The sequence below is a fragment of the Thalassophryne amazonica genome, chromosome 15 (assembly GCF_902500255.1).
Source record: "Thalassophryne amazonica chromosome 15, fThaAma1.1, whole genome shotgun sequence".
In the NCBI taxonomy this organism is placed as follows: Eukaryota; Metazoa; Chordata; class Actinopteri; order Batrachoidiformes; family Batrachoididae; genus Thalassophryne; species Thalassophryne amazonica.
Genome location: NC_047117.1, coordinates 91321572 through 91339290, shown reverse-complemented (window position 1 = coordinate 91339290; position 17719 = coordinate 91321572). Strand labels below are relative to the sequence as shown.

General features: G+C 39.8%; 1 protein-coding gene and 3 long non-coding RNA genes across 5 annotated transcripts in view; 1 reads left to right on the top strand and 3 right to left on the bottom strand.

Annotated features, from left to right (window-relative positions):
• LOC117526035 (interleukin enhancer-binding factor 3-like) overlaps nucleotides 1-16649 on the bottom strand; it is a 33110-nt gene extending 16461 nt beyond the window's left edge. For both annotated transcript variants that reach the window (XM_034188025.1, XM_034188024.1), the window contains exons 1-11: nucleotides 16513-16649; nucleotides 15997-16121; nucleotides 13875-13980; nucleotides 13292-13485; nucleotides 12524-12692; nucleotides 9681-9825; nucleotides 3822-3913; nucleotides 1451-1546; nucleotides 962-1073; nucleotides 213-310; nucleotides 34-127 (exon numbers count right to left, since the gene is read on the bottom strand). In XM_034188025.1, the coding sequence (XP_034043916.1) occupies nucleotides 34-127; nucleotides 213-310; nucleotides 962-1073; nucleotides 1451-1546; nucleotides 3822-3913; nucleotides 9681-9825; nucleotides 12524-12692; nucleotides 13292-13485; nucleotides 13875-13980; nucleotides 15997-16100 (1210 nt within the window). In that variant the 5' untranslated portion in view covers nucleotides 16101-16121; nucleotides 16513-16649. The remainder of the gene's footprint in view (nucleotides 1-33; nucleotides 128-212; nucleotides 311-961; nucleotides 1074-1450; nucleotides 1547-3821; nucleotides 3914-9680; nucleotides 9826-12523; nucleotides 12693-13291; nucleotides 13486-13874; nucleotides 13981-15996; nucleotides 16122-16512) is intronic.
• LOC117526040 lies at nucleotides 602-773 on the bottom strand. Its single transcript, XR_004565198.1, has 2 exons — nucleotides 729-773; nucleotides 602-698 (listed from the first exon to the last, which is right to left on the bottom strand). It is a non-coding gene; the product is annotated as an uncharacterized LOC117526040 (long non-coding RNA).
• On the top strand, nucleotides 4345-6399 carry LOC117526038. The gene is made up of 2 exons (XR_004565196.1): nucleotides 4345-4477; nucleotides 4721-6399. It is a non-coding gene; the product is annotated as an uncharacterized LOC117526038 (long non-coding RNA).
• On the bottom strand, nucleotides 10147-12163 carry LOC117526041. The gene is made up of 2 exons (XR_004565199.1): nucleotides 12073-12163; nucleotides 10147-10349 (listed from the first exon to the last, which is right to left on the bottom strand). It is a non-coding gene; the product is annotated as an uncharacterized LOC117526041 (long non-coding RNA).
• Nucleotides 16650-17719: the final 1070 nt, after the last annotated feature.

Here is a 17719-nt window from a genome sequence, read left to right as displayed (position 1 = left end):
ATCTTTCAGTAGAGCACGTAAACTGTTAGATACCTGTGGCCTCCTGGTTGCTGACTCCTGCACCATGTTGGGAATCAATGCGCAATACTTTGCGCAAGTGTCCAAATGCAAAAAGCCTCAAGGTGTGCTAAAGAAAACATCCAAGAAACGTGATTGGAGTGGGAACATAAATAACGTAGCTGTGTGCACACGCATTAGCAGACTAATGTTACCTGAGCGCTCTTTGTGATGTCTTCTCGTTGCTGCAGAGTTAGATGTGCGATAGCGTCAACATTTTCTTTCTCACATGGGTCTTTAATTCCAGGGCCATCTTTGTACAGATACAGATTAAGCAGAAAAATCAGCCTTAAAGGAACATGAAAAATGACAGTTCACAATATTGGATTTTTGCAGATATTCATGCTGATATTTTCATTCTCTTACTGTGATCACCAACTTGTTGTGGATACAAGTATCAAACAAGACGTTCAATTTGACACTAAATGTATAATTTAGTGTATCATGCAAATGTAATGTATCATGCAAATAATACATTTAGGACACCTTCTTGAAGGCAGAAGTATGCATACTGCACTCAGTCCAAATGTGTCACCTCAGACCAGGGGTGGGCAACGAGGGCCAAGACAGTGCAGATTTTCCTCTCAACCAATCACCCCAGCAACTGTGCTTGCTGATGAACTTCTCCCCTGAACATAAAACTGATAGTCAATTAAACCACCTGCTCAGACACCTGATCATTAATAAAATCACCTACTCAGGTGACTGGTAAAAAGAGAAACCTGCAGTGTCTTGGCCCTTAATGGCAGATGATTGCCCACCCCTGCCTTAGACAGTTTTCTCAGCAGAAATGTTCATATTTGAAGATATTAATAATGAACATTTTAAACCTTTATTGGCTGATACCAATGTAATAGTGCATCCTGAAATAAAGCTAGTTCGGCGATTAAAAATCACAACTCACCTTTCAGGAGGATTCCAGAGGCAATACACTCTAAAACTCTGCGGAAAGCCTCGCCAGGTCCCAGTGACCTCTCAGACGTCACAATCGCCTTCTCAACCAGCAGTTCAATGGGCTATGTGGTGTTCAAAGCAAAGTGACTGTTAAAAACACGAAAGTGGAGTTTCCGTGCACAAAAAAACAGATTATACCGACTCAACCAAATGCAAGCATGTATACAACTTCATGATAAAAACAGTCAATGTCTTAAGTAGCATCTTTGGAGATGTTAACACATTATAAATAAAGACAGTAAGACATGTTTAGATGGTAAACTGCTGGTAAGAGTGTTCACCAGGAGCAGAGACATTTCAGTAACTCCAATCCTAAAATTAAAGCAGAAAAAGGCCCTCAAAGCCACAAATAGCACATGCAAACATGCACAAGAAGCAGTGGGTTTGTTACTTACATCTTAACTACTGTTAATAAAACATGCAAGAACAGTGGTCTCACCCATCCAGCCATTGGTGCCCATGTAGGAATACGGTTACACAAATCCCTCATTATCCGGATCACAAGAACAGCACATTTCAGGTCTTTGACCTTAGCCTGTGGACACAAACATAACTCACTTCAGTCAGCGGAGCCGCCCCTCAGACGGGGCTTTAATTCTCCGCTGTCTGGATTTCACAAGAGGATCAACACCTACGGCTCTGAATAAGAGTCGTTTATAAATCAACAATGAAACATTTTAGTTACAATAGGGTTAAAAAGGAAAATCCCACTGACACAACTTCTGATTAAAATAATTGTGTGTGGAAGACACAGGGCTGTTTCCCCTTTAGTTATGCACTTGAGTTCAAAGAAAGATCATGAAATTGACATTTAAATCTACTGTAACAGTAATCAGGCAGACAAATGATCTAAATCTGTCACTGGTATGGATCATCAGTAGACTTCAAAAGATCTAAAACTTTTAAAGGATAAATGCTTCAATTTTTTGGGGTGTTCCCATTGTGTATTCTGATCAATTAACCCCCCAACTACCATCATCACACCATCACTAGTTATATTATATACCATATATTGGCTGGGATTCATAGCTTATACCCCATCACACTAGAGCATGAATTGCACATTCATGCTGCATTCAAACCGCACTTGAACGCCTCGTACGGCATTCCTACAGCAGTCAGCACATTCATGTGTCGCTCTTGCTGGAAAACAAACAGCGGTAGAGCCAGTCGTACTGTATTTATATTGCCATAGGAATGAAAAGCCGAACATCATTCGTGCAAGTCGACCTGCAGTCGTACAGCATTCTGCCTGCAGCACGACTTGCACAAATATATGAAGTGACATTCAAACTACATTTGTGCAAGTCGTGCTGCAGTTCAGCTGCATCTGAATTCCCTGCACTTAGGGAAATACGCTAAATTGGCAGGCCAGCACAAATGTAGAGAGCATGCACACTACTGTCGTGCTACAGTTGAACTGAGGAATATTCATACAGTGGTTGTACTGCTGTGTGACTGCTAGCCCAAATGACATTCGAACTGGCATCTGAAATGGCAACCCACCAGCAGGAGCAGTGTGACTGCGTTGACATGTCCCAATTGTGCCCCCGATGAGATGCCCCCCGACCCCCCTGCATTCTGTTCGGTGCACAAAGAAAATATTGTAATGTGCAAAGTCACAATCATCATGTACACTACATGTGAACATGATCACACCAAATACCAAATGTATGATTACATTCACAATCCGGACGTTCTACCACTATCACATGCCCTGTGTGTCAGTGCATCTCCGAGATGCGTTGCCGCGCACTGCAGCCGTATGGACGATGTCTAACAGCCAAGATAACATGGAAATTCAGATAAATCCTGTGACACATGAGGTGGACTATCAATGGATGTGTGATTACATGCACAGTCTGGATGTTCTACCACGATCACAGGTGCTGCATCAGCATGTTTCAGACCACATGCGAGTTGCCGCATGTCTCTGGGATGCACAAATCTCACCCATCTGACTGTTTTTATTTTTATGTATCATTATTTGTTTTCTAGAAAACAAAAAAGAAAAGAGAAAACAGGCCGGTCAGGTGGGTGTGTCTGTGCATCTCAGAGCCACGCCCCAAGGTACTCAGCTGATTTCCAGAGAAGGGGAGAGAAACAGAAGACATACACAGTGGAGCACAGCGATCCTCTACCACGCGCCCCCAAACAGTTTATTTCCAGACAGAGAGAGGTTTTTATTTTTTGCTCTCTGTAACACTTGCTTTGATAATGAAAAACGTATGTTTCCTATATAAATAAACCTCCATTGTAACTGAAATTGAGAGAGAGAACGAGCGACACACACAGCAAAGCACAGTGATCCTCTGCCACCCCCCGAACAGCTGATTTTCATATCTTAGATCTTGTTCGCATGCGACCTGCACGAATCACTCGAGCTTGCCCCGAACCACATTCTGGCTAATGGCCTTTGTACATGACTGTACGACTTCTGCTTGAATTGCCTTAATTGTCTCGTACTAATGCAACTCAACTTTTGCTTGTTTTGCTAATTCGTGTGATTTGTACAGCATTCGTGTTCTAGTGTGACAGGGTCCTTAAGACAAAGCTGCATAAAAGGTCAAAAAGTCACATATACCCAACCTCTGTGATGGTTTTACAGTCTTACATCTTTTGGAGTATACTGGATCCTTAAATATATTTGAAAATACAACAACAGCTCTTCCCAAATGTTAAGCTCATGTATCACAACAATTTAGAGGACATTTAAGAATTATTACTATCTGAAAGTAGAGTTAAAAACACAAAGAATTTAGAGAATTCATTGTTCAACCTTACATACAAATAAGGACGTGAATGCAAACCTGGAACCACTTGGCGTGGCGGAGAGACGCCAAGGCAGTTAGACATTTCTGCCTGTCCAGAACGTCCGGCGGATCGTTGACTGTTCGCGTTTCTATTGACGAGGTGGAGTAAGAAGAAAAGGTACAGTTTGACCAAGGGGGTTGGCTCTGTCTTGCAATTCAGGGAGCAGCAGCTTTCCACAAACCACCAGCACCAGGGAAATGGGGTCACAGTACCTATTATATAAGTCTTTGGTCCCAAGAAGTCTGATTGAAGATAACTTTTCCACACTATGTGCAAGTATTACAAATAAAGATACTCATAAAAATGCAGTATTTCTAATATTACATAGTACGTTTACTGCATGTGTCCTGGGTAAGCTAAAAAAAAAAAAAAATAAAATTTTTGTATTCCCACAGCTCTCGGCTTGGGTTTGCTGCTGAGCCTCCCTCCTGAGACAGTGTGTCCAGTTGGTCAAAGGTCCAGCGTCCCTAAAAACACTTGACAAACTAGAAGGTAATCAGTTGTAAATTACAAGCATGTAGAGAATCTTCACGTCTGGTCCATACTGCAGCAAAACTGATGGATGCCCTGAACAAAATGTGTAATGGACCCATACTAGCTTTAGGCACATTTTAGCACATTTTCTACAGTGCACCATTATTCTAAACCAGGGGTTCATAGTAGAGAAGCTTGAATCTTCAACTGGACTGGGTTGCTTGATGCGCGGACGTTTCACGAGGACTTCTCTACAAGAGTCAAGACAGAAGTCAGACTACCAGAGCAAGAAATTTAGCAGAGGAAGCTTCTGCAATTAGAAGTGAAAGGTCCTCGCGTCAATCAACCCAGTCCAGTTGAAGATTCAAGCTTCTCTGCTATGGAAACCACCTGGACAACTGAGAGCCTTCACAGAAACCAGGGGTTCGCAATCTGGGACTCAAGGATCCCTGAACCTGCACATTTTCCATCTCTCCCTGCTCTTTCATAAGCTGATCTGCTAATTCAGATTGCACAGCCAATCAACTCCTAACAGACACCTGAATTAGCAGGAAGATATGGAAAATGTGCAGGTCCAGGGGTCCTTGAGAACCAGATTGAGAACCCCTGCTCTAACCTATTCCAAACATGACTGTGAGCCAACTAGGACTGGCTGATATGGTAAAAAATAAATAAATATTTTTTGCCATTTATTTTACAAAAACACTGCAATGACTGTTGCATTTTCTTTGAGTTCTATTTAGCTGCATTTAATGTTTTCTGGTCAACTTCACTTTGTTTATTAATACAAATCCATGTCCTGCCATGCCATGACCTGCAACACATCCCCCCCAAAAGTTGGAACACTAAAGCATTTACCACTTTGTAATGCTGACAGACGTTCTCACAACACTCCTTGCACAGGCCTTCAATACTTAAGTGGAGTTGCACTTTTGTATTAAATTAAATTTTTTTATTGTATTTATGTATGTATTTTATTGCTTTTTGTATTTTTATACCATTTTATTCTGTATCTGAAGCATTTTGGGCAGCTTTGGTTGTTGCAAATGTGCTATATAAATACATTGGACTTTGACAATACAAAAGGTGTTTTTACACTGAGGACACCAAGTGATGAAGAGTTTCAGGTGTTATTTTGTCCATACACTTCAATTCTGCAGCCATGTCCTTGTAATGTGTGCAGAATGTGGCTGTTCATGGTCTTGTAAAAAAAAAAAAAAAAAATGCATATACTGCCCTGAAAAGGATGTCATCTTGAAGGCAGCGTATGTTGCTCTATTGCTCAGTGTACTTTTTTGTATCAATGCTGCCATCACAGAAGGGTAAATTACCTTTGGAAAAGGCATGGATGTAACACCAGACAACGACAGACCCTGGCTTTTGGACTTGTTGCTGACAACGCTGTGGATGGTCCTTTCCATCTTTGGTCCAGAGCATAAAGTGTCCATTTCTTCAGAAAAATAAAAGATCTGGAATACTAATTTGTCTGACCACAGTTCACGTTTCAACTTTGTAATGGTCCAAACCCAGATGCCTCCAATCCTAAACAAGAAGATGGCACTTCTGGACAAAGTCAACATAAGGCTTCTTTTTTGCCCAATAATGTGTTAAGTGGTATTTGTGAATGTAACTGCCCATTGTAGTGCTCCACAAGGGGTTCCCAAAGTAATCCCATGTGGTTATATCAGCTACTGATGAATGACTGTTCTTGATGCAGTACTGCCTGGGGGATTGGAGCTCACAGGTGTTCAGTTTAGACCGGGACCCTTGTCCTTTAAGCAATGAAATTCCTCCAGACTCTTGGAATCGTTTAATATTATGCACTGCAGAGGGAGAAATATGGAAATCCTTTCAAACCTTTTTGTTTTTTGAGGAACCTTGTTTTCAACATTTATAATTTCTTATGCATTTGTTGACAAACTGGAGATCCTCTGCCCATGTTTATTCCTCAAATACTTAGCCTGTCATGGATACTGCTTTTGTACCAAACCATGAATATAATCACTTGGTGGTGGTAATATATTTATAATATTACTATTATTATTACCACCTCATTACTAGCCCTAAATTTCCATAGTCCCAACTTTTTATGCTTTGTGGGCATGACATGCAAAAATGGTTTTAACAAATGAATTGAACATGACCAGAAAAACATGAAATATTCTGCAGTCAAACTGTCAGCAATAAAATAAAATTATATACAAGAATCTTTGCAGGCTTTTCTTATTTACATTTTCCATACCTTTCCCATCTGATCTGTAGTAGTATTTTATTTTGGGAAACACTATGGATATAAGAAATACTTGAAAGTGCAAAACAAGTCAATATTATTTATTATTAGTACGATTATCAGTAAAGCAAAAGTGTATGCTTAGGGCTGGTACTGTGAAAGGTTAAGAGGGGAGGTGTGTCCGTTTTATCCTGCATGTACTAAACAGTGAAAAATGAGACCAGTCTGTTCACAAAATGCAGACTCTTTTTCTGTATATATATACTCAACAAAAATATAAACGCAACACTTTTGGTTTTGCTCCCATTTTGTATGAGATAAACTCAAAGATCTAAAACTTTTTCCACATACACAATATCACCATTTCCCTCAAATATTGTTCACAAACCAGTCGAAATCTGTGATAGTGAGCACTTCTCCTTTGCTGAGATAATCCATCCCACCTCACAGGTGCGTCATACCAAGATGCTGATTAGACACCATGATTAGTGCACAGGTGTGCCTTAGACTGCCCACAATAAAAGGCCACTCTGAAAGGTGCAGTTTTGTTTTATTGGGGGGGATACCAGTCAGTATCTGGTGTGACCACCATTTGCCTCATGCAGTGCAACACATCTCCTTCGCATCATCCGTGAAGAGAACACCTCTCCAACGTGCCAAACACCAGCGAACGTGAGCATTTGCCCACTCAAGTCGGTTACGATGACGAACTGGAGTCAGGTCGAGACCCCGATGAGGATGACGAGCATGCAGATGAGCTTTCCTGAGACGGTTTATGACAGTTTGTGCAGAAATTCTTTGGTTATGCAAACCGATTGTTTCAGCAGCTGTCCGAGTGGCTGGTCTCAGACGATCTTGGAGGTGAACATGCTGGATGTGGAGGTCCTGGGCTGGTGTGGTTACACGTGGTCTGCGGTTGTGAGGCTGGTTGGATGTACTGCCAAATTCTCTGAAACGACTTTGGAGATGGCTTATGATAGAGAAATGAACATTCAATACATGAGCAACAGCTCTGATTGACATTCCTGCTGTCAGCATGCCAATTGCACGCTCCCTCAAATCTTGCGACATCTGTGGCATTGTGCTGTGTGATAAAACTGCACCTTTCAGAGTGGCCTTTTAATTGTGGGCAGTCTAAGGCACACCTGTGCACTAATCATGGTGTCTAATCAGCATCTTGATATGGCACACCTGTGAGGTGGGATGGATTATCTCAGCAAAGGAGAAGTGCTCACTATCACAGATTTAGACTGGTTTGTGAACAATATTTGAGAGAAATGGTGATATTGTGTATGTGGAAAAAGTTTTAGATCTTTGAGTTCATCTCATACAAAATGGGAGCAAAACCAAAAGTGTTGCGTTTATATTTTTGTTGAGTGTAACAATAATATTAAGAATGTGTGGATTCCCAAAATTTCCAGTATATTCACACTGTCAACTGTGTCTGTAGCATGGCCCAAGCAGAGGGTCACCCCTTTGAGTCTGGGCTGCTTGAGGTTTCTTCCTCAAATAATCAGAGGGAGTTTTTCTTATCACTGTCGCCTGTGTTCTTTCTCTGGGGGTTAGTAAGGTTAGACCTTACTTGTGTGAAGCGCCTTGAGTAACTTTGTTGTGATTTGGTGCTATATAAATTAAATTGAAATGTCTATTTAGACATCCTGCTGCAAGTATCAGTGCAATGATAACCCTCAGTTAAATATTTTTTTTCTTCAACAATTTCCTAAGCTTTAGAGGATGCTATGAGATCACTTTTAACAGTCACTTTCATGCTTCTGTCCGGTTCTACTCTACTTCCCTTTCTTTCTTGTTACCCTGTTTCCAGTGCTTCTTCACACTTTGTAATAACTAACTGAAAACAACAGAATTCTTAAGCTCATTTCTGCTGTGTAATAGACCCCTTAAAACTGTCAACATCATGCAAAGCTCAACCTCATCAAATGTAAATTCTCGCAATAACGTTTGAACATTTTACTCCACAGCGGCCGTCCACCATGTACAAAAATATGTGGCCTCAAATATAACAAGACGAATTCTAAAATGAAAATTGAGAAGTCATTAGTATAGTTAGTACACTTGGAGCTAAATTGCCTGACTTTGGGGTGCACCACACTAGTTTCCTTTAAGCATGTTCACTCTGTTTTTAAGGACAGTCTGCTCTAATCCAATAACCACATGGTTCCGTTTCTTAATGACTGAAGTGATCTTGAAGGGATATTTGAAGACTGAGATGTTTTATGGTCACCTCCTGACTTGTCCAAAGCAGACAAAACTACAAACTGATGATTCAGTTGTTATAATAAAGGGAGTGAACACGTACACGAGCCACTATTTAGTGCTTTAAATTTCTAAAATGTCAGCAGTTGTGCAGGTAGGACAAAGATGGGTCAGGTGCTGGGTCATCAGTCCTTGAGGACCACGTTGAGAACCCCTGGTGTACCTGATGAGCTGAAACTATTAAGTGCAGTGTAGGAAATGCACTAGAACATGCAATGAAACCAGTATGGTTCTTGACATGGGATTTGAACAAACACCCCCAGACCATCTAACGAACTCACTGTAACTTTAAATAAATACAGTGTGTGTAGATTCACATCAAAGCTCTAAATCAACCACGAACCAGCTTGTTCTCACAGACTGTTTAACTTTGAATTTCTTACATCTGACAGGACTTTTCTGATGTTTCTCTGTGGGCAGAATTTAAATTTTTAGTGGTAATCAGTTTTGCTGCAGCTGGGACCAAATGTACTGCACATCTTGAGCACAATGTACATGCAATACGCGCTTAAAGTTGTTCATTCTTGAAAAGCCTTGACTTTAAACATGAAAACAATTCGGCAAAAATAAAAGATTTTGTTTTCAATGGCTGAGGCACTACAACCAATAATATGCTACAAAGTGTATTGACTACAATGTGCCATAAATTGCCAATTTGACATTAAATGATGACAGGACTGCAGAGCGAGTGAAGAGCCAAGATTCATTGGCTGTTCACTGGCCTCAGCCTAAGACAGTCCTAACACCACTGACTCACATGAGAAGAGGCAGTGGAGCACTACATGGTCTGCATACAGACAACACACAGCTCAGCGGGTTCATAGGACATGGCCTGTGGTGGCTGAAGTCTAGATGGAAGCTGGACCAACACACGCACCTTCTTCTGGAGTTGAACTCTCTTCCTCTTTCCTGACCAGTGGTGACGTCACATGGATAGTTAGGCTCAGCGCCAGCTCTTTCATGCTTGTCACAACAATTGCTGCATCCCCGACACACTGGGTTATGACGTATTTTTCCTTTTCCTATTACACAGTCATATTAGGACAGAAAAAAAGAATCCTTGAAAATCAACTTGATGACTTTCTTGTTTGTGTGCCGAATGCTGAATTTATACTTTTGACAACAAAGATGATAAAATAAAACAAAAATATGTATGGTGCGTATTAGATGCAAAAGTGGACGATTTATGTGTTGATAAAGACTTTGTGCCTGATGACATCATAAAACTGAGGGAGCTTGAGCTGCTCATTAACACTCCTGTAGTCAGAGGTACAGCTCTTTAATCAAATGTCACAGCTGCAGAATCCATCTGTTCAGTTATGAATATTTTTTTCTTAAAAACAAAAAAAACAAAACATTTTTTTCTGGACCAGGTCTCTCTTGGAGCATGTGTCACTCCTACACTTTATTGCATCCATCACATTACAGAACCACTCGTGGTCCAAGATGACAACCACTAAGCAAGGCAATTAGGCCATACTCACGTCTTCTAAGTCACCATCCATCTGCTGCAGCCAGCTGTGGCCTTTTCAAACTGCTGAGAGACCTGCATAGGGGGCCATTAACTGTAGCAAAAGTATTTGCAAATGCACATTTTGATCTGTGTGTATGTAAACAGATCCACAAATGCGAAAAAAAAGAAAAAAAAAGAAAAGAAAATCTGTGCGTGTGTATCCATGTGTCTGTGAAAATCGGGCCACTCAATTGGATGTGTTATTACACGTTACTTTTACTACAGTTTTGCCATGTTAGAACTGTAAATGCGTGCAGCAATGTGTGTGTGTGTGTATGTAGACTTGTCTGTGTGCCTCCACCAGAGGGCGCAAGCACCAATGACATCACTCATTGCTGTCGTTTTAAGCCTGGCTGGTCCCTCAAAGAGATCAAAATAAACATTTGCAAATTATTTTCATACAATAACGGCTACATAAATGTCCAAAACACAAATGTTGGGCTGGAAAAGATGAGACAATTTTTCCAAGTCAACGATGCAACAGTGTGTCATTTTGGATACACAGCACAACAACAACAAAAAAACACAGCTTTGTTTCTGCCCCTGAGACCATCCACCAATCACAGACGGGGACTCACACAGTTTAATTTGCATGCAGTATCTATAAATGAGTGGTTACACTAGTCTACAAATATTTAGAAGTTGTCTGCTTCAGAAATAAAATGTGCTATTTATTATGGATTTTGGCATGTTGAATTCAAATATGACAATAACAATGGTTAAATGGCTACTGCTTCCAAGATATACAAGGTTTTACATTTTGCATCTACATAATTATACGAGTAGAGTTTTAATGAAAAATCATCATGTAACACTTTAAAAATCAGTAAAAGGGTTATATATTAATCCTTAGTAGAACAGTAGTAGCATTTCTTAAAACTACAGCCAATCAATAATTTGAAACATTTTCATTCTCTGTGGCCCAAAATGAGTAAAGTTTGACCATCTTTATTTGAGAAGCATTTTGGCTGTAGACCAGTGTAATTGGAGCCAAATGCAAATTGCATGTATGTAGAGAGTCAATGATAATCTGTCTGTTTATTTTACACTTACAAAATAAACGCAGTCAATCAACGATATTTAACTGACGTGCGGCTATGGGGCCATTATTGTAGCAAAAGTATTTTCAAATTTAATGCAATCTGCATTTAACGAAATGAATGAGGTTTTGACTCCGATAACCATTCATTTATAGATACTGCATGCAAATTAAACTGTGTGAGTTCCCGTCTGTGATTGGTGGATAGTCTCAGGGGCGGAAACAAAGTGTGTTTTTATGCTGTGTGTCCAGCATAAACGACACACTGTTGCATCGTTGACCTGGAAAATTGTCTCGTCTTTTCCAGTCCTACATTTGTCTTTTGGACATTTATGGGGCCATTATTGTAGGAAAAATATTTGCAAATGTGTATTCTGATCTCTTCAAGGGACCAGCCAGGCTTAAAAGGACAGCGATGTCAATGGTGCTTGCATCCTCTGGTGGAGGCGCACACAGACACACACACACACACAGATCTAACGCGGTAGAACTGTAGCAAAAGTCACATGTAAGAACACATTCAATCGAGGGGCCCGATTTTCACACAGATTTTTATTTATTTATTTTTTTTTTTTACACATTTATGGATGTGTTTACAAAACACAGATCAAAATAACCACACACAGATGGCTATACGCATCTGTGGATCTGTTTACACACACACACAGATCAAAATACGCATTTGCAAATACTTTTGCTACAATAATGGCCCCATACCTGCATGCTGGATTATCTCCAGAGGAATGTGTGCCACATCACCAAAATGTCATATCTGAAGTTCCCTCAAAATCCATCTGATACTCCTCATCCGAGTCTCTCCATGTCACAATTTGAATGACAGTCATTCCAGCAGTACCCATGAAACCTACAAACATACCTAGCACCAAAGACATCTAGTCATCATCTTAGGTCACAAGTATCACAACCATACAGTAAGACATGAAGGACCAAAACTCTAAAGATTTGGACCTTTGTTCTCTTACAAAGGTATAATCATTGCCAAACACCTCTGTCCAGCAACCTCATGACCCCATCAGCTCTTCCCAGGGGTCTCTTAACCTCAAAGACCGAGGACCCGGAGACATCAATAAAAGTACTAAGTGAAGACATTGACTTCCACCTCCACTCCCACATAACCAAGTAAACCTTTATAAACCATCATTTGTACCTTTAACTGTGCAGTTAGATTTTCAGCCACTTGTTTCAGCAGGGTCACAGTTGGCTTGGTGGAACAAAGTAGAACCAACTCCAGGTTCAGATCTCCCTTCAGTAGAAGTCCATTGGCAACTGCACCCACCCTCATCACGCCACGCAGCAGACGATCTTCCGAATCAGCGCTTGTCAAGTCACATGAAAAGGTGAAAGAGAACATTTACTAATTTAGAATGCATTAAAATGAAAAGGTCACATTTATCTCCACCAAATCAGTTTTATCAGTGGCAATAACATTAACTCTCAGTTCCAACAGCTTTCCTCTTAACACCAGAATTTTTTTTTTTTTTTTTTTTTTTGGATCTTTAAATAAGATGCAAACAACAAATATTTTTGTACTTTTTTCAGATTTTGTTTTGTATTCCACATGAAATCACTTGTCTTAATTAGGTTTCAGAAAGAACAGAGAAGGTTTTCACTGCGATTAGACTCCACCAGATAACATCATTGATTCACACCATTTTCAGTGAAGGAGGCAAGTTCATCAGCTGAATTACTTGTCAAGGTAAAAATTTTTGCATAAATGATCTCACAATAAAACACAAACATTTATAACAGAAGATAACATTATAAAACTATGTTAACAGCTTATCATTTTGATGGAAAAGCTCCACAGACCTTCACGGTACCATAAAGAAATGAAAAGCATGTTAATTTCTTTGATTAAAATGTACATACTTTTATTATGGGCACATATGTACATATGTATGTATGTACTGTTTACCTCTTCTCCGCTGCATTTTCTTTATCATCTTTTGGAGCACGCATTGTATCAGAGACAGCCTTAAGAGCACACTCCACATCAGATATAATTGTCTGCACTGCCTTCAGTTCCTCTGAAGATGGATAAATCTCAGCATGTTTGGCCATCACTCGTCGATCGTGTCCCTGTAAAGGTATCTGAGGCGATGCAAATTCCTTAAATAGAGAATCAGAAAGGTAAGGTTTATGTTACAGAAAAAGATCATCACATTGTAGCAGAGTGTAAATGTCAATTTTAGCATTCAACAATTTGGTCGTTTCTTTCAATAAATACATAATTAGGAAAAACCAAAAGTTGTCAAATTTCTTAATCAGAGATTTTTTTTTTTTATTTCACAAAACTTGAATAATAAACAGTAGTTTTTGTAAAAAAGCACAATTAAAAATATGCTGGATGAAGTAATTTATTTTAAGAAGAAAAGCAATAGTTTTGGGGAGAAAGTGTGATGGAAAAAACTAATGTACAGACAAAAGAAATTTGTTAAATGACTACAAATAAAATGGTTGCAGATGAGAATCTTTTGTTCAACAGCTAAGGCACCAACCTGTCGTTTATGTTCAGTCTCTTCCATAACAGCGATATAGTCATTGTACTGTCTTAGTTCCTCTTCATAGCATAGACAGTCATACCAGTAACGTAGCTCTTCATACCTAGATAGAGGAAAGGCAATAAATAAATTACAATTTCAATGACTTCAAGCATCCCTATCAATCATGTTACTTGCTGTTCAATGCTGGGTTTTATGCAATAAATGTGTGCCTCCAGAGAGTTATAATGTCAGGATTTCAACAATTAATTCAACAAACAAACAATGCCAGTCACCTGCAGCATTTTAAAAAGCGACTACAGCTAAGAAATCAATGTTTAAAAAAAAAAAATCTCATCAATGCGGCTATACTAAAATAAAAAAATGGGGACTGATAATTACGAAATGGGGCTAAAATGTAATGAAATGGAGCAGACAGACTCCAAATATGAGTAAATTAAGTACTTTTATTTATATTTTGGTTGTTTTTTTTTTAATGGCATTTTGGAAATGCACTCCGTACATGTACTCAGGGTGGATGTAGATGGGTTTCCACTATGGCACATTTCCCATGACCCTTTGCACTAGCCGTCATGTTGTGTGGCACTGATTCAGTTTATTAACAAAAGAGATGCCGGCACATATTGTCCCAAGCCACAATGTACTGACAATCAAGACACATATTGTCGCTGGTTATCAGAGCAAGAAGTAAAACTTGATGTTTTTCAATTTCAAATTGAAAAAATTTAAATATTGCCACTGGTCATCAGAGCAAGAAGCAAAACTTGATGTTTTACTGTTAAGTTTTTTCCCCACTCTGTCTCACACACAGACACACGCACGCACGCGCTCTCATTACGTCCGCCAAGAACGTAATAAAAATTAATATGTTGCTTAAATTCAGCGGGTGGTGTCATTTGATATGACTTCATAGCCCAAAGGTGTTTAGTTTTTTTTTTTGCGACCATCGCACGTCGACTGTTAACCTACGACACAGGTGGCACACGGAGGTCTATAAAGTAGGCTTCCCGTGGATGCACACCGGGTTCTGTTCTGGTGTTTTATCATTGCGAGCGCATGAAAATTGTCACATTTATTTTCTTACAAGCCTTCTTGACAGTGCCAGGACTTTTTGCGACCAGTGCGCACAGGACCATGGAAGATGGTTTGATCCGTCCTGTACTAACTGGCGATGCATAATGCAGAGATGGTTTTGCGCAGGCTGCAGAACACCACATTGTTTCACCATGTCTTTTAGCACTCAGATGTTGGTGAATTATTCAAAGTGCTCGGTGACATTGGCTCAGTAATAATAATAATAATAATAATAATAATAATGCCAGCGATGCTGCTGCTTCTGCTGTGGATCAGCACAACAACTGTGGGGGCAGCGTAAACTCCGGTGTGATTGTTCCGCTGGAAGCAGCCCGAATTTCAATTTATTTTCATTTATATCATTATACCAAATCACAAGAGTTGCCTCAAGGTGCTTCACACAGGTAAGGTCTAACCTTACTAACCCCCAGAGCAACCGTGGTAAGGAAAACTCCCTCTGAGGAAGAAACCTCAAGCAGACCAGACTCAAAGGGGTGATCCTCTGCTTGGGCCATGATACAGACATAAATTACAGAACAATTCACAAAACGAATATACAGGAAAAGCTGTTGAGCTGTTGTCAAATCATCCTCGTCTGCACGTACACGACAACTGTAGGCTTTCATTTCCTCTAACGTGTACACACTCACACTAATAGATCAGTGACAAAGAAAGTTGACTCACAACATGGCAGACTGCGGATTTGTGGGAAACCCGTGACATCATCGGATATCTATCTATGGCTCTGTTTATCAGATTTATTTTGTTCTTTTATATGTGCGTGCTTCACCATTCTAAAGAACTAATTTCTTGGAGGGAGTGAGGGGAAGAGCACTGTCATTTATTTATAAAGTCTATGCTTTTTTGTTTTTTCAAAGACCTGCTCTTTATGAAATGTACTATAATTTTAGGTCCCATTTCATTACATTTTACTTCCATTTCGTAATTATCAGTCCCCATTTAGTATTTTAGCATGGCCCTCATGGATGCGTTCTTTGAATAGTTTGGTCTACAAACTGTATAAAGCAGAGTATGTGAGGACCACCTGTCAAAGTCCTCCGGCAGCAGCTGGTGACCTTCTTGTAACAGACTGTCCCAGTACAGCAGCTCCTCGTAGGCCTGACGCTCGTTCCACATCAGTGCGGCCATGCTGTCACGTTTTTAGTCCACCTGTTTTAAAACGAACCGAAAACACATAGTCGAGCAACGTCTGGGCTGCAACGGGAAGAGGAACATAATCGATATATCACGACGAACGCAGCGTAGTTTAATGCAGGCTAAGCTAATGCTACGCATAAAACGCGAGAGTTAATTCGCTAAACGTCCAAATGAATGCAAATTAAACGTAAATAATGGGACGCAACTCTACTTCCCAGCCTACAGAGCCTCCGTTATCACATGGAATTAAAGAAATCTGATCCAATGAGTTGCTAGCATTGTTAGCTTAGCACGCTGGGGCCACGCTAATCTGTTGTTTCGGTAACTGACAAACTACATTTTCTATAACACAATTTTAGGCTGTCAACCGTAGGTATATTTATTTGTATGATTAAAATCTCACCTTTTTCAGTTCACCAAATAAAACGTGCAGATTTTCCAACCTTATCGCTGTAAAGCTTTTTTCGCTACTTGCGCTCGACAAAGGATCGACGAATGATGACGCGACGACACAGCGCCACCTAAGTGATGACGTAAATTTTAATTCCAAATAAACTACTTGCTAGTTTTTGATATTTTAACCAAGCGATTGAGATCCAAAGGACAAAACAGGATATAATTGCCCGTAGGTGTGTTCACCACCTCACGTCCTGACTGCTGGGATAGGCTCCTAAAAGCGGTTGATGAGTAGGAAATATACAGGGCTTGAAATGCTCACATTGGCAGCTAGATGGCGACAAAAACTGTTCGAATGTGTCATAGTATCTTGACAGTTCATTCGAGAAGTGGGCTGATAACCAAAAATTATTTGTCCATTGCCTTATGGACAACATATCTGTACTTAAAGGGTTAAAAAATAACAAGTGTTATAATTTATCAGTGATTACTAACCTATAAGGCTTGTTGACATTTTTGGAAGCTACTCAATGCATGACCTAGTTTTCTTAATTCCAAGTCTTTAAATCGACATTGTTTGGTATTACATCAGGCCCATCCTCATCTTCAACACAACTTTCTGCTCTGACTGTCACGTGAATCTATAAAACCTTCGTTTTCGCCTGTTTATGTAAATGGATGTTGTTTACCTACTGTTGGAAAAACAAGAGGTGGAGGACTCTGCTTCTACAACCCCTGGCAAAAATTATGGAATCACCGGCCTCAGAGGATGTTCATTCAGTTGTTTAATTTTGTAGAAAAAAAGCAGATCACAGACATGACACAAAACTAAAGTCATTTCAAATGGCAACTTTCTGGCTTTAAGAAACACTATAAGAAATCAAGAAAAAAAGATTGTGGCAGTCAGTAACGGTTACTTTTTTAGACCAAGCAGAGGAAAAAAATATGGAATCACTCAATTCTGAGGAAAAAATTATGGAATCACCCTGTAAATTTTCATCCCCCAAATTAACACCTGCATCAAATCAGATCTGCTCATTGACATTGACCCTATGCCATGACATTGACCCTATGTGTCTTTTTGCAAGGAATGTTTTTGCAGTTTTTGCTCTATGGCAAGATGCATTATCATCTTGAAAAATGATTTCATCATCCCCAAACATCCTTTCAATTGCCCAAAATATCAACATAAACTTGTGCATTTATTGATGATG